The sequence below is a fragment of the Ahaetulla prasina genome, chromosome 4 (assembly GCF_028640845.1).
Source record: "Ahaetulla prasina isolate Xishuangbanna chromosome 4, ASM2864084v1, whole genome shotgun sequence".
Classification (NCBI taxonomy): domain Eukaryota; kingdom Metazoa; phylum Chordata; class Lepidosauria; order Squamata; family Colubridae; genus Ahaetulla; species Ahaetulla prasina.
The window spans coordinates 51026597-51045355 of NC_080542.1; the positions used below are offsets into that span (position 1 = coordinate 51026597).

At 34.8% G+C, this 18759-nt stretch overlaps 1 protein-coding gene and 1 long non-coding RNA gene across 7 annotated transcripts in view; one reads left to right on the forward strand and one right to left on the reverse strand.

The window, feature by feature from the left end:
- Window positions 1-1120: 1120 nt before the first annotated feature.
- Window positions 1121-8498, forward strand: LOC131196947 (uncharacterized). The gene is made up of 3 exons (XR_009154853.1): window positions 1121-1516; window positions 4007-4081; window positions 8362-8498. It is a non-coding gene; the product is annotated as an uncharacterized LOC131196947 (long non-coding RNA).
- USO1 (USO1 vesicle transport factor) overlaps window positions 6351-18759 on the reverse strand; it is a 61731-nt gene continuing 49322 nt past the window's right edge. For 3 of the 6 annotated variants that reach the window (XM_058180448.1, XM_058180445.1, XM_058180449.1), the window contains 5 exons: window positions 17183-17272; window positions 16369-16434; window positions 16015-16143; window positions 14978-15193; window positions 6351-13155 (listed from right to left, as the gene is read on the reverse strand). In XM_058180448.1, the coding sequence (XP_058036431.1) occupies window positions 13063-13155; window positions 14978-15193; window positions 16015-16143; window positions 16369-16434; window positions 17183-17272 (594 nt within the window). In that variant the 3' untranslated portion in view covers window positions 6351-13062. The remainder of the gene's footprint in view (window positions 13156-14977; window positions 15194-16014; window positions 16144-16368; window positions 16435-17182; window positions 17273-18759) is intronic. The other 3 variants (XR_009154849.1, XM_058180446.1, XM_058180447.1) reach the window with 3 other exon arrangements.

Sequence of the window (18759 nt, forward strand, 5' to 3'; positions counted from 1 at the left end):
CTTCCCCTGCCGCGCCCATCAAGCCACACCCACAGAACCGGTAGTAAAAAAATTTGAAACCCATCACTGGCTGTAATGGCTTCAAAATTTGAGACTGAAAATAAAAGGTATAAAAACCCCTTTTCTCCCAGGTACACTTAATTTAGGAAGTCCTCACAAGAACCACATCTGAGTCTGGAGTTTTGGTCATCAATCTTTGCAGCCATTAAGTGGGTCATAACATAACATGACATAACATAACATAACATAACATAACATAACATAACATAACATAACATAACATAACATAACATAACATAACATAACATAACATAACATAACAACAGAGTTGGAAGGGACCTTGGAGGTCTTCTAGTCCAACCCCTGACTTAGTCACCTGACTTAATTTTACCACCATTTTTAATTTCACCATCATTTTTTAATTTAATTTTAATTTCACCACCATTTTTAATCATGATCATAAAGCTAGTACCATGGTTATTAAGAAAATCATGTGGATGTTAAGTAAATCTTGTGGTGATTAAGTAAATCCATTCTCCAGAGTGGACATTTTTTGTCTAAAACTGGCAAAAAATATCAGAAATTGGCAAAAAAAAAAGTGACAAATCAAGGTCGCATGACAACAGGATGCTGCAACTGATATAAATGCAAACCTGTTGCCTACTGCCTAAAATGCAATCACATGACTGTGGGAGTCTGTGTGGCTGTTGCAACATCAAGGTTGGGTCATAACTAACTTTTTTGGAGTCTGTTGTAACTTTGAATGGTCATTAAGTGACTAGTCGTTAAGTGAGAATTATCGGGGGGGGGGGGAAGGAGGCTATGGTGTCCTTTAGAACAATGTTTCTGAATCTCAACTTGTTTGAAATGGGTGGGCTTCAACATCCAGAGTTCCCAGCCAGCATGCTGAGATAGAGGAATTTGGCACACTTGTAGATGGGAGGATATTGTGCCTGCCCTAAAAAATCATTTCATGAAGCTTAAGTACAAGTATAATTTTATTGTCATTGTACATATATACACAGTATACCAATACATCAAAATTCACATAACACCCAAAGACCAGGCCCAACACATATAACAATCCCCAAACACCCCCCCCACCCACCACAAATTCTGTACCCCTGAACCACCTAAACATCCACACAACAGACCAAGTAATGCTGTCCAACAGCTCACTGATGGTGGCCCTTTAGTACATTGCTGAGTGCAATTATAGCTCTGGGTTAAAAACTATTCAGAAAACATGCGGTCTGAGTTCTAATTTTCTGTATCTTCTGCCAGAAGGCAACAGTCCAAAAAGATTGTAAGCAGGATGGGAAGAGTCTCTTGAAAATGTTGTGCAACTTCCTCAAATAGTGAGATGTGAAGATGTAATGGTGTACAGATATTTTGTAGGTTCCTAGAAGTCTATGTGTAGGATCTGTATAAGTCAGTATGGAAACAGGCTAGCATTAATATTTGTTCCATTCCTTTCTGGCCCTTCTTGCAGATCTTTCCATCGCATCGACTTTGTGTAAGTAATCTTTTATCTTAACATTTTTGGGAAACAGTTTTTCAGCTCTTATGTTAAATTAGATATTCATATCTGTCATCACTGAAATGTATTGTTCTGGAGTAGCCCGTTGATGGCACAAAGATAGTTTTCATACAGCTGTATATCTCTGCCATGGTGAGAAGCTGTGTCTGCCCTCTCAGGTCCTAGAGGCTGTAGATATCTGGATGGGGAGCAAAAGGGCTAAAATTGAACTCTGGTAAGACTGAATGGCTCTTATCTAGGGTTTTTTGACTCTTGGATAATTACCATCTTTTGTCATGGATGGGGTTGCACCCAGGGGTGAAATGTAAAATTTGTTATTACCGGTTTTGTGGGCATGGCTTGGGGAGGGGGTAATGTGACTGAGTGGGTGTGGCCATTTTTTTTTAACTTTTAAAAGCATTTTTTCTACTACCTCTTTGGCCAAAGAGGTTGTTAAAAAAAAGCTTTTAAAAGCCTCTGATGATCAGGCAAATCAGCTGGGATCGCCAGAGGAGCCTTTTAAAAGCTTTTAAAGGGTTCTGACAAACTCAGCTGAGTTGCCTGATCGCCAGAACCTTTTAAAAGCATTTTTTACAATCTCTTCGGCCGAAGAGGTTGTAGAAAAAATGCTTTTAAAAGGTTCTGATGATCCCAGCTGAGCCACGCGATCATCAGAGGCTTTTTTTTACTTTTAAAAGCATTTTTTTGGCCAAAGAAAAAATGCTTTTAAAGGTTAAAAAAAAACCCTCTAATAATCTCATAGCTCAGCTGGGCATGGGTGGGGTGGGGGCAGGGATTTTTGCTACCGGTTCTCTGAACCACCTGCGGCTATTGCTACCAGATCGGGCGATCTGGTCTGAACTGGGAGCATTTCACCCTGGTTGCACCATCCCAGACAGATCCAGTATGTAATCTGATGGTTCTTCTGAACTCACAACTCCTGCTCAAGGAGCAAGTGGCAGTCGTGATTAGGAGGGCATTTGCACATCTTAGTGTTATATTCCAGTTATGTCTATTCCTGGACCAATGTGACTTTCTCATAGTCACCTGTACCTTAATCACCTTCTGTCTGGATTATTGCAATATTCTCTACATAGAGTATTCAGAAGCTTCAATTAGTTCAGAATGCAGCAATCTGAAGTTTTGTGCAAGCCTAGACTTGCACATTTGTCACCTCTTCTGCAGGAGATGCACTTGTTAATCTACTTGTGGGTCCAATTCAAGTTGGTGGTTATCACCTTTAAAACCCAATATCTCTTGGGGCCAGGCTATTTGGAGGACCCCCTCTCCCCTATTAAATTCACCTAGCCCACCAGGATAGGAAGGCATGTTTCACGTCCCATCAATTATAGATGAGTATTTGGGACAACCAAAATGGCCTTCTTAGTGTTGGCTTCTTCTTCAATTTTCTCCCAATTTCCTCCCAATGTAGAGTTCGCCTCCACCCTTTTACTTTTCTGGTAAGTCCTAAAAATGTGGTTTCCTTACCAGGCCTGGGGACCATGAATTGAGATGGAGCTGAATCAAATGGTTGATTTGACTGTGTTATTGTTACAATGGTTTTTTTTTTAAAAAATGGTTTCTATTATACTAGTGAATTTCTAAAATTTAGATAGATAGATAGATAGATAGATAGATAGATAGATAGATAGATAGATAGATAGATAGATAGATAGATAGATAGATAGATAGATAGATAGATAGACAGACAGACAGACAGACAGACAGATAGATAGGTGGGTGGATTGATGGATCTATCTATCTAGATCAGTGGTAGTCAACCTGGTCCCTACTGCCCACTAGTGGGTGTTCTAGCTTTCATGGTGGGCAGTAGGGGTTTTATCCGATACTGAAGCACTTTCATTTTTTTTAATTTAATTGACTTTTTAAAAAAAATTCATAGCATTATTTAAAAACATTTTCATTAGATTTTCATAAAATTCCCTGTGATAATTTAAATTTCTGAAAATATACTATTTGTATCGCCTACGCATAAGTTTAGTTCACGTTACGTAAGTAAAACTAAATGGCACTATAGTGTGACCGCAAACAAAATAGCCTCGTCCCAGAATAGCTCACGCATCTCCCCCCACACCACCCAGCTGTAACAGACAAGCAGAGCTGGTAGCCTGCGCCCCCCCAAATCCAATCCATGATGCCCGAGAGGCATGCACAGATGACGATACATGTCACATTACTGTGGAACTGGTGGGCGGTTTGAAAATTTTACTACTAATAGAGATACAAAAGTAGGCGGTAGGTATAAAAAGGCTGACTACCCTTGATCTAGATGATAGATGAAGATATATGAGAGAGAGCGTGAAAGAGACAGATCCACCTAAGCCTTTCTCATGGCAATGGCATTTATTCCAAACTCAGAGGAAAATTAGACAAGCAATGCAGGATGTATAGTTTGATCATAGTACCACCTTTGCTTTCAGAAGTTCAGAGGAAATTCACTCTCCTGACCTTCTTTCCTACCTACAGATTGGAGGTCACTTGTTATTTGCAGATAGCAGGGATAGCAGCAGTGGGTACAGAAGATGCATATTCCAGATGCAGGTAATTTATCATCAACCTGTTTTTGCCTATACCACCTTTTCCTCCCTGCTGCTTTACGAACCGGGCAGGAATTCCATTTCTCACTAATTCTCATGGATGATACTTGTCAGAAATTCTAAAACTTGTACCTCCCAGCCATGGCCTCTCTTTAGACATTATAGGAGAGCTGTGTTAGTCTATAGCAGCAAAAAATCAGGAGGAATCTAGTAGCATCCTTTTTGACTAATACATTTTCTTAAAGGCATAGGTTTCCCTAAGAAGGCGCTTGCAATCAGATTCATAATGGCTAGATTTATGTAGTATTTAAATTGGAATGAGGCAAGAGGAAGGCAGGTTGATTACGCTGGTGAAGGTTACATGTGAGACAGAATACAAGTATCTTATCTGTAACATCCCAATACATGTTCCATTCTTCTACCATTAGACAATAAATATACATAATTTGGTGTGGGTGGGGTGGGATGGGAGGGTAACAATTGTTATGCCAAAATCTGATCTTCATGTTACTGGTAACAACCCCTTCATATTCTGTAGTCATGATGAAGGAGATGGTTGGAATGCAAGAGTGGTAGGAGATGGAAAAAGTTGTCCCGTGTTTGAACGTTTTCCTGCCAAACGAAGGTTTTTCTTTTTGCATAGCATGATCCTTCCAGTGCATTATGCCTCTCCCCATGGGGAGAAAGGGTACGGCTCTGGTTGGGGAGGACACAATGGTGCTATGCCATAAACTACTTTTATGGGGAAGCTGTTGAGACCTTCCAATATTAAATAGGCAGAATTATATTAATTCTGCCTATTTAATAGAAGCCCTTGTAATGAGGACTTCAAAAAAATTTTCAATGGAGAATATTCAGCCCTTTAAAAAAATGCCTTTTTAGATATGGCAGAAAAGTACAGTGATAGCAAGAGCCCCTAAAAGTTCCTGGCTTCAATTTTATTCCAAGATTATTCTGCGAACAGATTCAACAGTGCAATTTCTACAAACTAAGTTGCTATATTTTTTTCAATGGCCTAATAATAAAGTTTGCATGGGAAATACTGTCATCTAGTGGAAAAGTATACAAGTTGTATACTACATTGGAGCACTATCAACACACTTAGTCTGACAAAATTGGAAATAACTTACAGCCATCCTGTTTATCAACTAGATATTTTTTTTAAAAAAAGTTTTTTATTTTCTAGACAAACATACAATACATATTTTCTGAATAGAGTACTGACCGAGTCAAAATCCATACAGCTTATTTTCTCCATATTTACTATATATACTCCAATTTCTGCCAAATATTCTACTTTCCCCCTTTTATCTCTTATTTGTATTTTTTATAAAATATATAATCAATATTAACATCCGCCCTTATCTCATCTTTACCTATTTGAAATTATTCTCTTCATTTCTCTTTATCATATGTTTTTCATAATTTTTTAATCTATTGAAACCCTTTACTTTGTAATGACCCTTTACAATCATTCAATCATTTACTTCTTCACAATTATTTCTTTAGTATAAATTTTTTCCAGATGGACCCATATCTTACTATTTTATCCATTATTTTAACCTTTTAAGCATATATTCCTTTATATTTATTTTACATCATCTTTATATAAAAATTTAATCACTAAAACTAATTTCCACTCTTTTTTATCATTCAAATTTTAAAGTCCCAGTATTAATACAATTCTTTTACACTTTCAAAATTACAATATACTTCATCTTTCAGATAATATAATCATCAATATTACTTCTATGACAATTATTTATAAGACTATTATTATACTTATATAGTTACCCCTTCTACGTAAATCATTTTACATCAAATCAGTTATATTGTTTCCATTTCATTTAAATTCCAGTCTTTTAATCATTTCTAAGTATATCATTTTATACCAAATCTATTCTATCTTAATCACCATCAGAAACAATACAATTCTTCACATTTGTTTTTATACTTCATTTTGTAATTTAATTTTTACAGTCCCATTAATTTCCCCTTCTAAATAAATCATTTTACATCAAATCAAATGTAATTATTTAAATTTAATTTTAAAAATCCCAATATTTTAAATTTTATTTCATTTACAAAATATCCTTATTCATATAGTATAATCACCAGTATTAATCCTAATACCATTTTTAGTACAATTATTATTTTACATACATTTCAGGTTACCCTTCCTCCTATCCATAGATTACTCCCTTTATCCATTTTCTCCTGATTCATCTAATAAACCACCCATTTTTTTTCTTTACTTTTTCTTCTTTTTATAGTTCTCTTCTGGTCTATTCCCTTTTTCTCCTCTTACCTTCCTTGTTTCCCCACTGTTATTCCCAATGTAATCATTCAATTTTTCCCCTCTGAATTTTTTATTTTTAACATTGTTAATCCCAATGTAATCATTAAAAAGAAACACTTCTCACCTAGATTGCCCTTTGTTCTCAGCTGATCTATTCTCCATTTTTCCTCTGTGCTTCTTTTTGACCTCTCTATTTTTTTCACTGTTAATCTCAGTGTAATAATTAAAACTGTTTTTCACTCTTTTTTCCATTGCTATTCCCAATGCAATCATTTAATTTTTCATCAGTGTCTTTATCTTCAGTATTATTTTCTTGCTTGTCTTTAATATCTTGTTCATTCCGTTGAATGTGATCTGGAAAAATTCTTGATTTTTTTCTATCTACATCAAATGATAAACATACCATTTTAACCATTTGTTAGTTTTCACCACATTTTAACGTTCTAGCTTTTTAATTCCAATTTAAAATTTATTGTTTTCTTCCTCTTGTATTATCAATGTTCAGTTCTTGAGAAGACCAACAAACCCTCCTTACAAATGCTCACGGCTCATTCTTCAAGGACACAGTAAATTTCCCATATTTAAATGTTCAATGTAGTACTTTTTTTTTCTGCCAGTAGATGGCTCTCTAGTTCCAAATCAATAATGTAACAATACACAAAAACAAGTTTTGTGTATTAAGTCCAATTAACTTTCTTTCTTCCTCTTTTAAGTTTTTGATTTCCAACTTTACATTCCAATTCAAGTTCAATTTAAAAACTTTGACAAGGCTATTCTATTGTGAGTTTTTCTTTATTCTTTAATCTTCCTTTAAGGTTCAAAATTTTTCTTGCAGTTTATATCCAATCCTGTTCCAAAAATGTTTTCTTTTGGGTTTCTTTTTCTTATAATAAATTTAGTCTCTACAAATTCAGCATCCACATTTAAAATTTAAACATCAAACTCCGTTTTGGGCTTTAGTGTTTTTTGCTTCTGCTTTCTCTCTTCTCTATCAATTAAGTACCTCCAATGCTATTTAGCTGCTGTTTCCACTCTGGGATAGCTTTAAAAATTTCCAAATTTTTTCTTTTATTACCTGTGAGTTAGCAATCACTCACCTGGTACCAATACTCTGTCCAAATCTCCGTTCCTGCACAATTCTTATCAATTAGATATTCAAACTGCATTAAATAATGAAACAGGTCCTCCTATTTTGCTTTGAACCTGAATTGTATCTAGATGTCTTCAGTGGAATATCCTTACATATATCCTGATTATTACTATTTGATAACATCATATTGAAAATGTCTTCTGTTTTCAGGGCATTCTTTTTAAATCTGATAGAAAGGACATTGATTTCATATTTCTTTCCTAAATGGAAGAAAAGTTCAGTGGAATTCTCAAGAATGGAATGTACGCTTGTCCTGTATTTTTCTTAATTGAATGTTACTTTCATTGATAATCACCACTTCGGAGATCTATCAATCTCTCTGGTTTCTAATACCTCAGTTACATCTTAGCAGAAGGCATCAATGGCTAGAGCTGGTAGAGTTTTTATTTTAAATCAAAAAAAACCCTGCCCAAACAGGGCATGGAGGAAGGTTGCAGAGTGACAGAGATGTTATAGATATGTACTGTATTTGCCATCTTGAAATAATTAAAATAAGCTCAACAAAAATAAGTTCTAGCCCTAGTTTACCTCATGCAGATGAGAACATGTAGCTCCCATAAGCCCAACCAGAATGTCATGGTCAGGGATGCTGATGTCCAATAACGTCAAGAGGGCCCACTCTTATTAATAGAACATATCTGTAATTTGGGTGTTCACAGTCCAATTTCCTTATTTATCTCTTTTATTCTAGAATTCAAAAAAATGTACCTGCATTGCCATTTCAGTCAATATTAGATGAATAAGAATGGTTACCATGTAATTAGTTGACAACTGTAATGATAGAAATGAAGTCCAGCATTTCATAGATGTAAAATTTCTGCAAATTTCTTCACAGCCTTCCAAATGGCTTACTCCAATGCCCCAAACTCTCAGACAACGAACCAACATATTGGCAATGAAAACTCCAAGGGTTCCATCTTTTATGACTCTAAAACCAGGTGTAAGGATACATTTTGTTGGAGCTGCAGCACATTCTTTTCTGAAGATCCCCTCTCCTCGTTATTGTCCCAGACTCAGAACTACTTCCACTACATTCAGAGATGGCAAGGAATTAGGATCAGTTTCTCACTCTCCAGAAAACAAGTTTCCTGCAGTCACCCAAGGATTTTCTGTTGATACAACAAGGCATGTCACTTTTTATACTACTAAAATGCCCAGAGGTGATGCTTAATATCTCTTAAGTTCTAAGTATTAAACTTCAGGCTTGTTCTTTAATTCATTTGGTCTTTAATGAAATAATACCTAGGCACAGCACTTCCAAACTGATTTATTAATTCCAATTAAATGTGAAAAGAAAAATGTGGACAATATATTTAAATTTTGGAAATCATGTCAATACTTCTTATGATTGTTTCTCTCACAATATGAAATTATTTTTGTTCTCTGTGATTTCCTATAAAATCATGTATTATTGATGAATAATTAGTGATGCAATTGAGTGAAGGAATGTAATTCTCACTTGAGAAATGCGGAAGGGATGAATGAGTGAAATAATACAAGAGAATATATGTAGCTCAGGGCTGAACTGTGGATTCCAAGCAAAATCCAAAAACACTAGGGTATTCCTGGAAGTCTGGCACTCAGACAATTCAGCCATCAATAGACACATTGAGATAACCACATTTATACATCATTTAAGAGACAATAACAATACTAAGATCAGAAGACTTTTTTCATAGCAATCACCCAGATAAGCAACGATTAACACTAAACACGCAATCAAGTAGAAGACAAAATTCTAAACAAGAGACTGCAAAGGAGAAAAAAATATATACCCCATCCACACTGGCAGAACAAGGCACTGAATATGAATAGGATGCAAATCACATGCTTACTGGCACTGAGGATGTTACCTAGTTGGGAAATGAAAGGTTTGGAAGCAATCAAACTCAAAACACTAAGGACACCACAATAAATGAACTGATAAAGAGTTTCAGAAATGAATATTCAGTCCTGAGAAAGAGGAAAGCCTGAGAAATTCAAAATCATCTGTCTTTATTTTTGTCTGGTGTAAGATGAGGCACAGAGGCTTTCAATATTCTGTTATTTACCCTACAGCAATAAAGAGCATTGCTGAACATTTGCTAAGTCTGTTTCTTGACCACATTTTCCTTTAAGTGCTATCAACGCTATTTTGTTCTGTATTGAACTCTATTTTAAGATTCATTAATAGAAGAAATTTTATTTTAGTAAATAAATATAATAGTGACAGAGGATTCAAGTATATTGTGCATCAAAGTGAGAAACATCAAAATCCTAGGGGTATAATATAATCTCCTCTTTTGAAGGACTCCCTCATGTTATCTTCATTTTTATCACTTCTCAGTCCACTTGAGTTACATTAAAATTCAAACGTAGACAGCTATGGGGAAGATAATACATGATCATTCTGATTTACCTTTTTTATATTTATCCCGCAAAAATTATCTCCTAAAAAAATATGTATGAGCTAGATGCCTTGAAATGTATGTTGCTGTTATTACCGTAGGAATGGCTAACACCAAATATTCAATGACCATGGTAATATTTTTAGCAATACATCTTATAAAAAAGGGTGCATAAATAAATGAAGAAAATTTTGATGAAGCAAACTAAAATCTCAGTGAACAATAATTTACATACAGCATGGACAAACTATAGGACAATAAGTTGCATATTTGATTACAATACAAACAACTATTAGCTAGAAAAGAATTACAAATCTGTTTAGCCCTTGAGATTGCCTGTTGAATTACAAAAAACAAGATTGCATATTTTGCTTGCTTAAGATTCTGGAGCATTGCTGTTAACCAGGATAAGGAATTTTCTAGGGCCAATCTCTGTCATCTCCTATTAAAGAGGATTGCTGAGGAATTAAAAAAGGAAATTCATCTTTAGAGCATCCAGAGTTGTTGTGAGTCAGAAGAACCAACTAAATTAGATGGATTTGACTTTATATAAACCAGTTTGATAAATGTCAAAAGCATTCAACAGAGAACCAGAGTTTTCACTCTACATAGTACTATGGAGAAGATTTAATACTCAGAGTGCATTTTTTTGCCACCTGGGATTTAGCTACCTTTGGCAACAAATTAAAATCAATCCCAGATTAAATTAAGAAAGTTTAGAAACACTTTTATTTCAAAACAGAAATATTACAAAACTGAGGTAGCATTGCAATTTATTTTGCTGCAGGTCAGCATATATTACTAGTATTTTAATAAAGTACAAAAAGGGAGAACCTTAAATACATCCTTTATGCAGTACCAACTTAAATCCTACTTATTTTCTAAAAAACCCTGTTAAAAGATTACCAGTGCAGAAAAAAAATAATTTTATGGCCAATGCCTACATTTAAAAGCTTTGCAGTGTCCCTTAGTCATGTGATTCATTTTAGGTAGCCCTCAGTTTACAACCTCAACTGATCCCAAAATTTATGTTGCTAAGCAAGACATTTGTTCAGTGAATTTTGCCCCATTTTATGATCTTCCTTACCACAGTTGCTAAGTGAATCACTGCAGTTATTAATTACACAGTTAAGTGAATCTGGCTTCTGCACTGACTTTGCTTGTCAGAAGGTCACAAAAGGTAATCACATGACCCCAGGACCCTGCAACCATCATAAATATGAACTAGTTGCCAAGCATCTGAATTTTTATCACGTGGCCAGGGGATGCCGCCAGTCTTAAGTGTGAAAAACAGTCATAAATCACTTTTTTCAGTGCCACTGTAACTTCAAATGGTCACTAAACAAACTGTTGTAAGATGAGGACTACCTGTACAATCAATACACATTGTCCTGTGCCTCACCTCTTGTTTTTCTCTATTTCTACCTTTGCAGAGTAGAGATATTGGAAAGATTGTGTAAAAAGATTGCTTGGGTTTTTTTTTTCTCCCTCCCTCCCTCCTTCTCTTTCTACAGTATGTGATCTATTGCCCGATCTGCCTCTGCAAAGCAAAAAGATTGGCTAGGAAGGAATTACAAAGAGAAAGCAGGCACACAAACTGATGTGCGGCCAGCTGTTTGTGTAGTGGGCTTGTGCTTGGCAGTGCCAAAACATTTCCTGCAATATGTATTCATTATCGTGTGCCTGTCTACTTTCTTGCAGTCCTTTCCTCTCCAGTGAATGTAGATACAGACATTTATTTGCTTCTTGCTAATAACCCCGGCACCAGAATGAGCAGTCAAAAGGCAGAAGAGTGATTAGGAGGCAAATAAAAGCCCAAGGTGTAAAATTTATTTTGTCAGCTATAAGCAGAAGCAGGCCAAACCAAGTTGATCAAAGTTACTTCTTTACTGTTACAATGACTATTAGACTGACTGCATTCTCTTGGGAACCGTCAGATAAGGCTTTGGGGATTCTGGAAAAGTAAAATTTTTGCCATTTTCTGCTGTGCAAGCACTCTTAAGATCAGCCTCTTCACACACACATACATACACACACACTCCTCTAGCTAGATATTTTTACCAAATCATTCCAGGGTCTGAGTAAGCATATTTTGCAACCAATTTTTGCAGTTGTGCACTTTCCCTGATGAAAAATGGCGACCCCAGTATTTTTTCTGTAATACTTTTAAAAATTGAATCTGAACTTATTAGGCCTATGTAAAATAAACAGCATTAAAACGTAATAAAAAGCAATCACAACTCAGTCAAATAAATGATACTAAATAGGTATATATTTATTTTCATTATTGAAAAAGTAAGTTGATATAGCAACTGTATTTATTTATTTCCTTTTTAAAATCTATTGGGCAAAAAGAAAACCTCAATAAATTATCACCAATCACAATGTGATTTTTTTTAATAAAACAAATATGTTTTCAAAATAATAATCTGATATCCTTTAAACTTTTATATGGGAATTTTGCTGAAAATGTTTCTTTAATATACTATCAAATAATGCTCTTTATCTTTGAAAATCCCTCTGTACTGTTGCACTTCTTTTACTTCCAAGGTACAGAATGGAGCCATTTCAGATGCAAGGCACTCAATAATGCTGAACAGCTCATTTCATTTCAAGCCAAAATCCACTGAGAAGAAAGCAAGGAAACTATGACCCACTTAACTTGAGCAAACCAAACCAAACCAAACCAAACCAAACCATCACTTTCAATCTTTTGTAAAAGGTGTTAAGAAAAAAATATGTAAGATCTCTCCAAGCTGAATACAGGAGACAATTTCATTCAAGAGATTTTAGCCATATGCATACCATATTTAATCACAATATAATCCAAAATAAGAAAATTAAGTAATGACAAACACTCTGAAAATATGCAAAAGGCAACACATTTTAATCCAACATTGTTACCTTCTTACAGCTTCAAAAATGGTTTCTAATTTGTTAATAATTCAGTTTGATCTGAACATGAAATTTAACATACTAGGCTTCCATTTAGCTACAATATATTACTGACACTTAAGAAATTGAGGATATTTTCTAATGATCTTTTCTTTTATCAAGGTGTTTTGCATCACAAAGCCATCCAGATTGGTTCATACATTCCTAAATTTCAAAGCATTCCTAAATTCCATATTTAACCCAATAAAGTACTATTAATTTTCTTCTTCTCCTTCTGCATCCTCCTCCTCCTCCTCCTCTTCATCCTCACCATGATCACCTAAATCCACATCATCTTCATCTTCAATCTTTAGGGGGGAAACAGAAATAAAACTGCTATTTAGTGTATTATGTTAAATGGACAGCTTATTTTTAAACTTGCTAATTATTTGAAGTATGCTCAAGCAAATAATTAAAATTTAAATCTATCTCCTTAGGTTTAAAGACAGCACTTCATCTGAGGCCATAATCCTTTTGTTTTATTATAGAATTTATAATATAGAAATCTATTTATTTATGACAAAAGAACATTACATTTACCAGGCCAAGGTCCACATTTGCCTTTGAATAGCATATTAAGATTAGACTCAATCAAAAGAAAAAGTTGGTCAAGATGCAACTAAATGGCGAAACTGATTTGTTTGATCAGAGAAGAAAAAACTATTTTTTTATAAAAGACTGGAAACACTTTATGAACTTATCTGCTTAAAACAGATAAAAAGGATCTGATTTCTGAAACTTTAAAAAAAAATTATATGAGGAGAACGGAGCTTATGCCATATAATTTTAAAGGGAAGAAAGGTATTAAGTGTCTATAACTGCTGCGAAGAAGATAATTTGTTTCTTTTAAGTGTTTTCTTCTATTGTTTTCAGCACTTTCTTTTTTATCTTTTTTCTTTTCTTTTATAGTGATTTAATTTTGTAAATAAAATTTACAAAATTTTAATAAAATTTTATATTTTATTAAAATATAAGTAAATCTGCATAGTAATTTTAGTTGATGTTTATACAGTTATACAGATGTATAATATAATATCTCTAGTTGTAAAATTAGTTGCCGAAAGCCACACATGACAGTACCAGTAGTTGTCAGAACATGGTACTGGATTCTTTACTGTTCCCTTTTAGAAGCTTTCTCTACCAGGTAGAGAGAGAAGTATTTAATGAACACAGCAAGCACTTAAACTTCACTTTTTTCCCTTTTTTAATTTCTCTCTCCTTTGTAATACAGTAGCACTATAGAGCAGGGGTGTCAAACTCAAGGCTCCGGGGCCGGATCCAGCCCATGGGGTGCTTAGATCTGGCCTGCGGGGCCACTCTAGAAACAATATAGGACTGGTCCACAGTGCCTCTGCCAGCAAAAACAAAGCTTGGGAGGGCTTTGCGCAGCAGCCCCTGCGAGCTGTTTTTGCTGACAGACGATTGCAGGAGGCCATTGCAGCCAAAATAGAGCTCGGAAGTCCCCCTGAGGTCAAACACAACCCTAATGTGGCCCTCAATGAAATTAAGTTTGACATCCCTTCTGTAGAGGATAAAAGTAGAGGAGAGCAGTGCCTCCAGTTAACATCTTTTACATTTTGCTGATAATGGTCCAGAGACTTTTTCCTCTTCCTATCTTCTCTTCCTGTCTCAGATAAGGAAGCAATGGCACCTTAAGACATTCGTTGCCATTCTCCCTCTCCAACTTCCAAAGCATGCAGGGTTTGCCAGAGGAAGTCAAAATTACCAATGTGGCAGTTAAATCGCATTCTTTCAGAGCAGTAGTCTTCAAAACTGATATATCCGAACAACCCATCTCAATGTGAAAAATCAATCTGTAACTCATTAATTAATATATTTCATGTAATATATTTTATCAAAATGTTAAAATTAGTGTTGTAGTAATACATTTCATGCAAGATAAACCGAGACTGTGAATGCTGAGACCCTGGGTGATAATCATGGAATTCTGATGTTCCAGGGAACACAGTCTGAACGCCATAGTCTAAAGGGCTAAAGAAACTGGGGGCACAAACACAAAAATATACTTTATCATACAACTAGTCATACAATAAAAGATGATAAATTTAGCCCTAAATTGTTCCAGAAATTTCAAATCTCACACCTGCTTTTGCAAACTTTGTATCTTACCGGTTCTCCAAGTTCTTTGAGCTTATTCTTTAATCCAATTATTTTCTGATCCTGATCAGCCAGAAGAACCAGAAAATCATCTTGTTCTTTTTTAGATTCTGCAATTTCCTGCTGCAGTTTACTTTTTTCATTTTTCAAAATTGCTACAGTGCTATTGGATGTTTCCAATTGCTGTTTAAATGAAGTTGTTTCTTCACTGAGTCTTGCAATTTCATTCTGACATAGAAAAGAAAAAAATATTACATTCAGAGACATGTTACCATCAATGAAAAAGTTGCATCCGGAAGGAAGAAGAATATGCTTCATATACCATAAAACTCAATCTCATTTTAAGGTGATTTAAGAATTCCATATAAATGGTCATGTGCAATGCTTTATTGATCCTCATCTAAAATCTGTTTTTTAGAAGTTTATGCTTCACATAGTTGATCTTTAGTAGCTTTTCAATATCCAGTTCTCAAATGCTCTGTCCATTTTTAGAAACTTGACAACGATTCTAGAACAGATCTTTGAAGATGGAAGAAAATAAAACTGTAGCAAGCCTCAGCATGCATTATTGATTGATCATTGCTTAGATCCTCTCTCATCTCAGGCGAACATCTTTTGATATCTCAATGCATTGTATATTACAGTATAACAGCTTTAGGATGAGGACACATAATTAAGATTCCAGCAATAAAGAACTGTGACTCTACATACTTTAAAAGTACTTTTTTGACCAAGTTTATGGTCAAGACCCCGCATGTCTTGCCTGCTTAAAGACTTTAATATCAAAGCCTAAACATAATCTGTAAGAGGACATCAGCAAGAAGCAAATTTACTTCACAATCAACAACGAGGATAATATTTTTTCTCTGGAATGCCTATTATAATCTACAGTTAATTCATCAATCATTACATCCAGACATTTTTTAAAAATGTAAAAAGCATTCTGTGCCAATAATCCAATAAGACTGCAGTTATAAACTATAGACTGTTAACTCTAAAGTTGTTAAATATGCAATATGCTTTATTAGTATGTTTTATTAATTAAATACCTTTAATTCTTTATTCTCCTGCAAGATCACTGAAAGTTGTCTTTCCAAGTCAGTTGTCTTTCCTACCATATCAGCACTACTGTCTTCTGATGCAAGAACTGAAGTCTGGTTCTGAAAAAACAAATAACACTGAACAATATTATGAAGATAATAGTTTTCAGAAACTATAATAATTGTGATTGTTTTATATGGTACAGTATAGCCAAGAACCAAATATGATTATTGATGGCTGATACTGAATAAGGCAAAGAGATTAAGGGATTACTTCTAGTTATTATAATTCACACACATACACAAACACAAAAACTAAACAAACCAGAAATTAAAAGGCAAGCAAAATTCTTAAGATCCTACCATTTTCTGAAGTTCTTCTTTCTCAACCTGAAGCTTGATTATTTGGGCCCTCAAGTTTTCAATTTCCTGTGAGAGAAAAAATATTAAATTCAGCCAAAGATATATTTATTTATAGGTCCAAGACTAATCATATTATGGTAGATATGATAGTAAAACATTAATTAATTTGAAGTGGGTTTGCTACTGAAGTATGGGTAACATGCAGATTTTAGTCTATATCTCTCAAATATCACAGAAGCTGACTTTATAAATTGAACTGAATGCAGACCAGATTCTTATTCAAAGAAAGTATCCATGTTGTTTTGGATAAGAATGGATCAAGATGACTCTTAAGGATTCTTTAGATTTGACTTTGATGCCCAGTTCTCAGCTGGGGCATAAAGTATTTTCCCCACCTCAGATTGGTCAACTTGTAATTTTTATACCTGAAAAGAAAGCATAGTAATTTATGCTAGAGATATATCCAAATTGGATTTCTACTGTGTGTATCTCACTGAGCTATCTTTGAAGATACATTAGCTCATGAAGAATGTGGAACCAAAGACAATAAAAGATTGCCTGTGAGATCAGCAGTGATCCTCATATGAAACACATAATAGAAAACAGATTGGTCTCCCCACCCTAATAATCTGACACAGGGAAAAAAAGAGAAAACTGAATTGTACAACTAAAATCCCACAGGATCTAGTTCCAAAATCAAGGTAAGTGCACCCTTTTCATTCAAATTATAGTCATACTTTGAGAGCAAGCAATGCATGGTTTCTTCCACATGGTTCTTCCAAATACTTTAAAATAGGCTTTAGGAGTTTCCTACCTTACACAGTTCACTATTTAATTGAGTTCCAGTAGATATATTAGTTTGTGATGATTGTTCTGTTGCTTCTTCCATTGTTGTTGAAAGTTTCTACAAACATCAGACACATAAAAAAGCCCAGTTATTTAAAAAGCATAAGCATTTTATACTGTTATTCTGGTTTTATATTTTAAAAAAGCAGCAACCAGGATTATAGCTTCAGACAATCACACAATAATGATTGGTATCATCTTGGAAATTAGAAAACTAGCATTTTGGTATGCTGCATACAGAAGAGAAAATAAATTATGCAAACTAAATTAAATCTTACATTTTAAAAAAAAAAATCCTTTGCTAACAAATATGCTGGGAATGCCGAGAAGTATTTGAAATAGTCATGCTTTTCAAAAATATAAATTAGATTCCATTTTTATGCTATGAACTTCTAAACAATTATGAGATCAGTAAATCCATAGTATTTCATCTATAAACCCAGGTTCAGCTTTTAAAAATAAGGCTTTATTTGCCGGGATTCCAATTTATTTCTGATGAAATGAAAATAGTCATATAAAATTGGTGGGTTATCTCACATCTTCTATTGCTTCTAGACACAGATTTCAATTTTATGGATTTAAACCACTGCCAAGGCAGTAAACTGTTTTGTGTTTTAATCTTGGGAGGCCGGGCTTGGCGTGACCAGGGTGGGCACAGCCAGCTCAATGTCACTCGTGATGGGGACACCTATGGTGGCCCAAGTGTTCTGCCAGTGAAAATGGGCTCCTGAGTTTCAGTTGCCATGGCCTCCTGCAACCCTCTCTGCCAGTGAAAACAGAGTTTGGGAGGGCCAATATGGCCCTCCCAAGCTTCATTTTCACTGGCAGAAGCACTGCGGGCCAGTCCTTTGCTGTTTGCAGGGCCTTGTAATACCCCTGATTTAGAGTAACTGCAACAGTATATAAAATATAAAACATGAAAAAAATCAATTGAATTTAAATCTGATATGCCATAAAAATAAATAGATGGAAGTATGGCAAAAAAAAAATGACTTTTGCCATTTTCCTTAAATATTGGGACAATATACAAATATTCCTTTGGGAAAAGCATTCTATTCTTGAAGCCTTATAGGGGAAGCTGTGATAGACAGATGAACCTCTGAGGGGGGGATCTTCAAATAGCCTATACTGCTGATGTTAGTAAAGGGGCAATTCCATAGTGGGAGAGCAAGTGACTCTGAATCACCATATTACTTAAATTCTAAAGGTCTACATCTTAAAAGAATGTCCATAATAGCTAATATATATCAATCCAATTTTTTCAGCACTGTTGTCCTGGTTTTGACAAATATTAAAAAAAATGCAGCTGTGATCAAAATAATAAAATAGGAAGGTTTTATAGAAATCTCTTTAAAATGTACGTAATGATCATCTGTGGAGATCCTCAGTCATCCAGGCCATGGATGTCCTAAAGAGCTGAAGAAACGTCTTGTATGAGAAGCGAAACATCTTTGAAAAAAACCCAGAAAGTCTAGTTGCCTCTTGAAAAAGCACTTTCAGTACATAACGATCAAGGTATCAAGGCAACCTCCTGAGAACATCAAT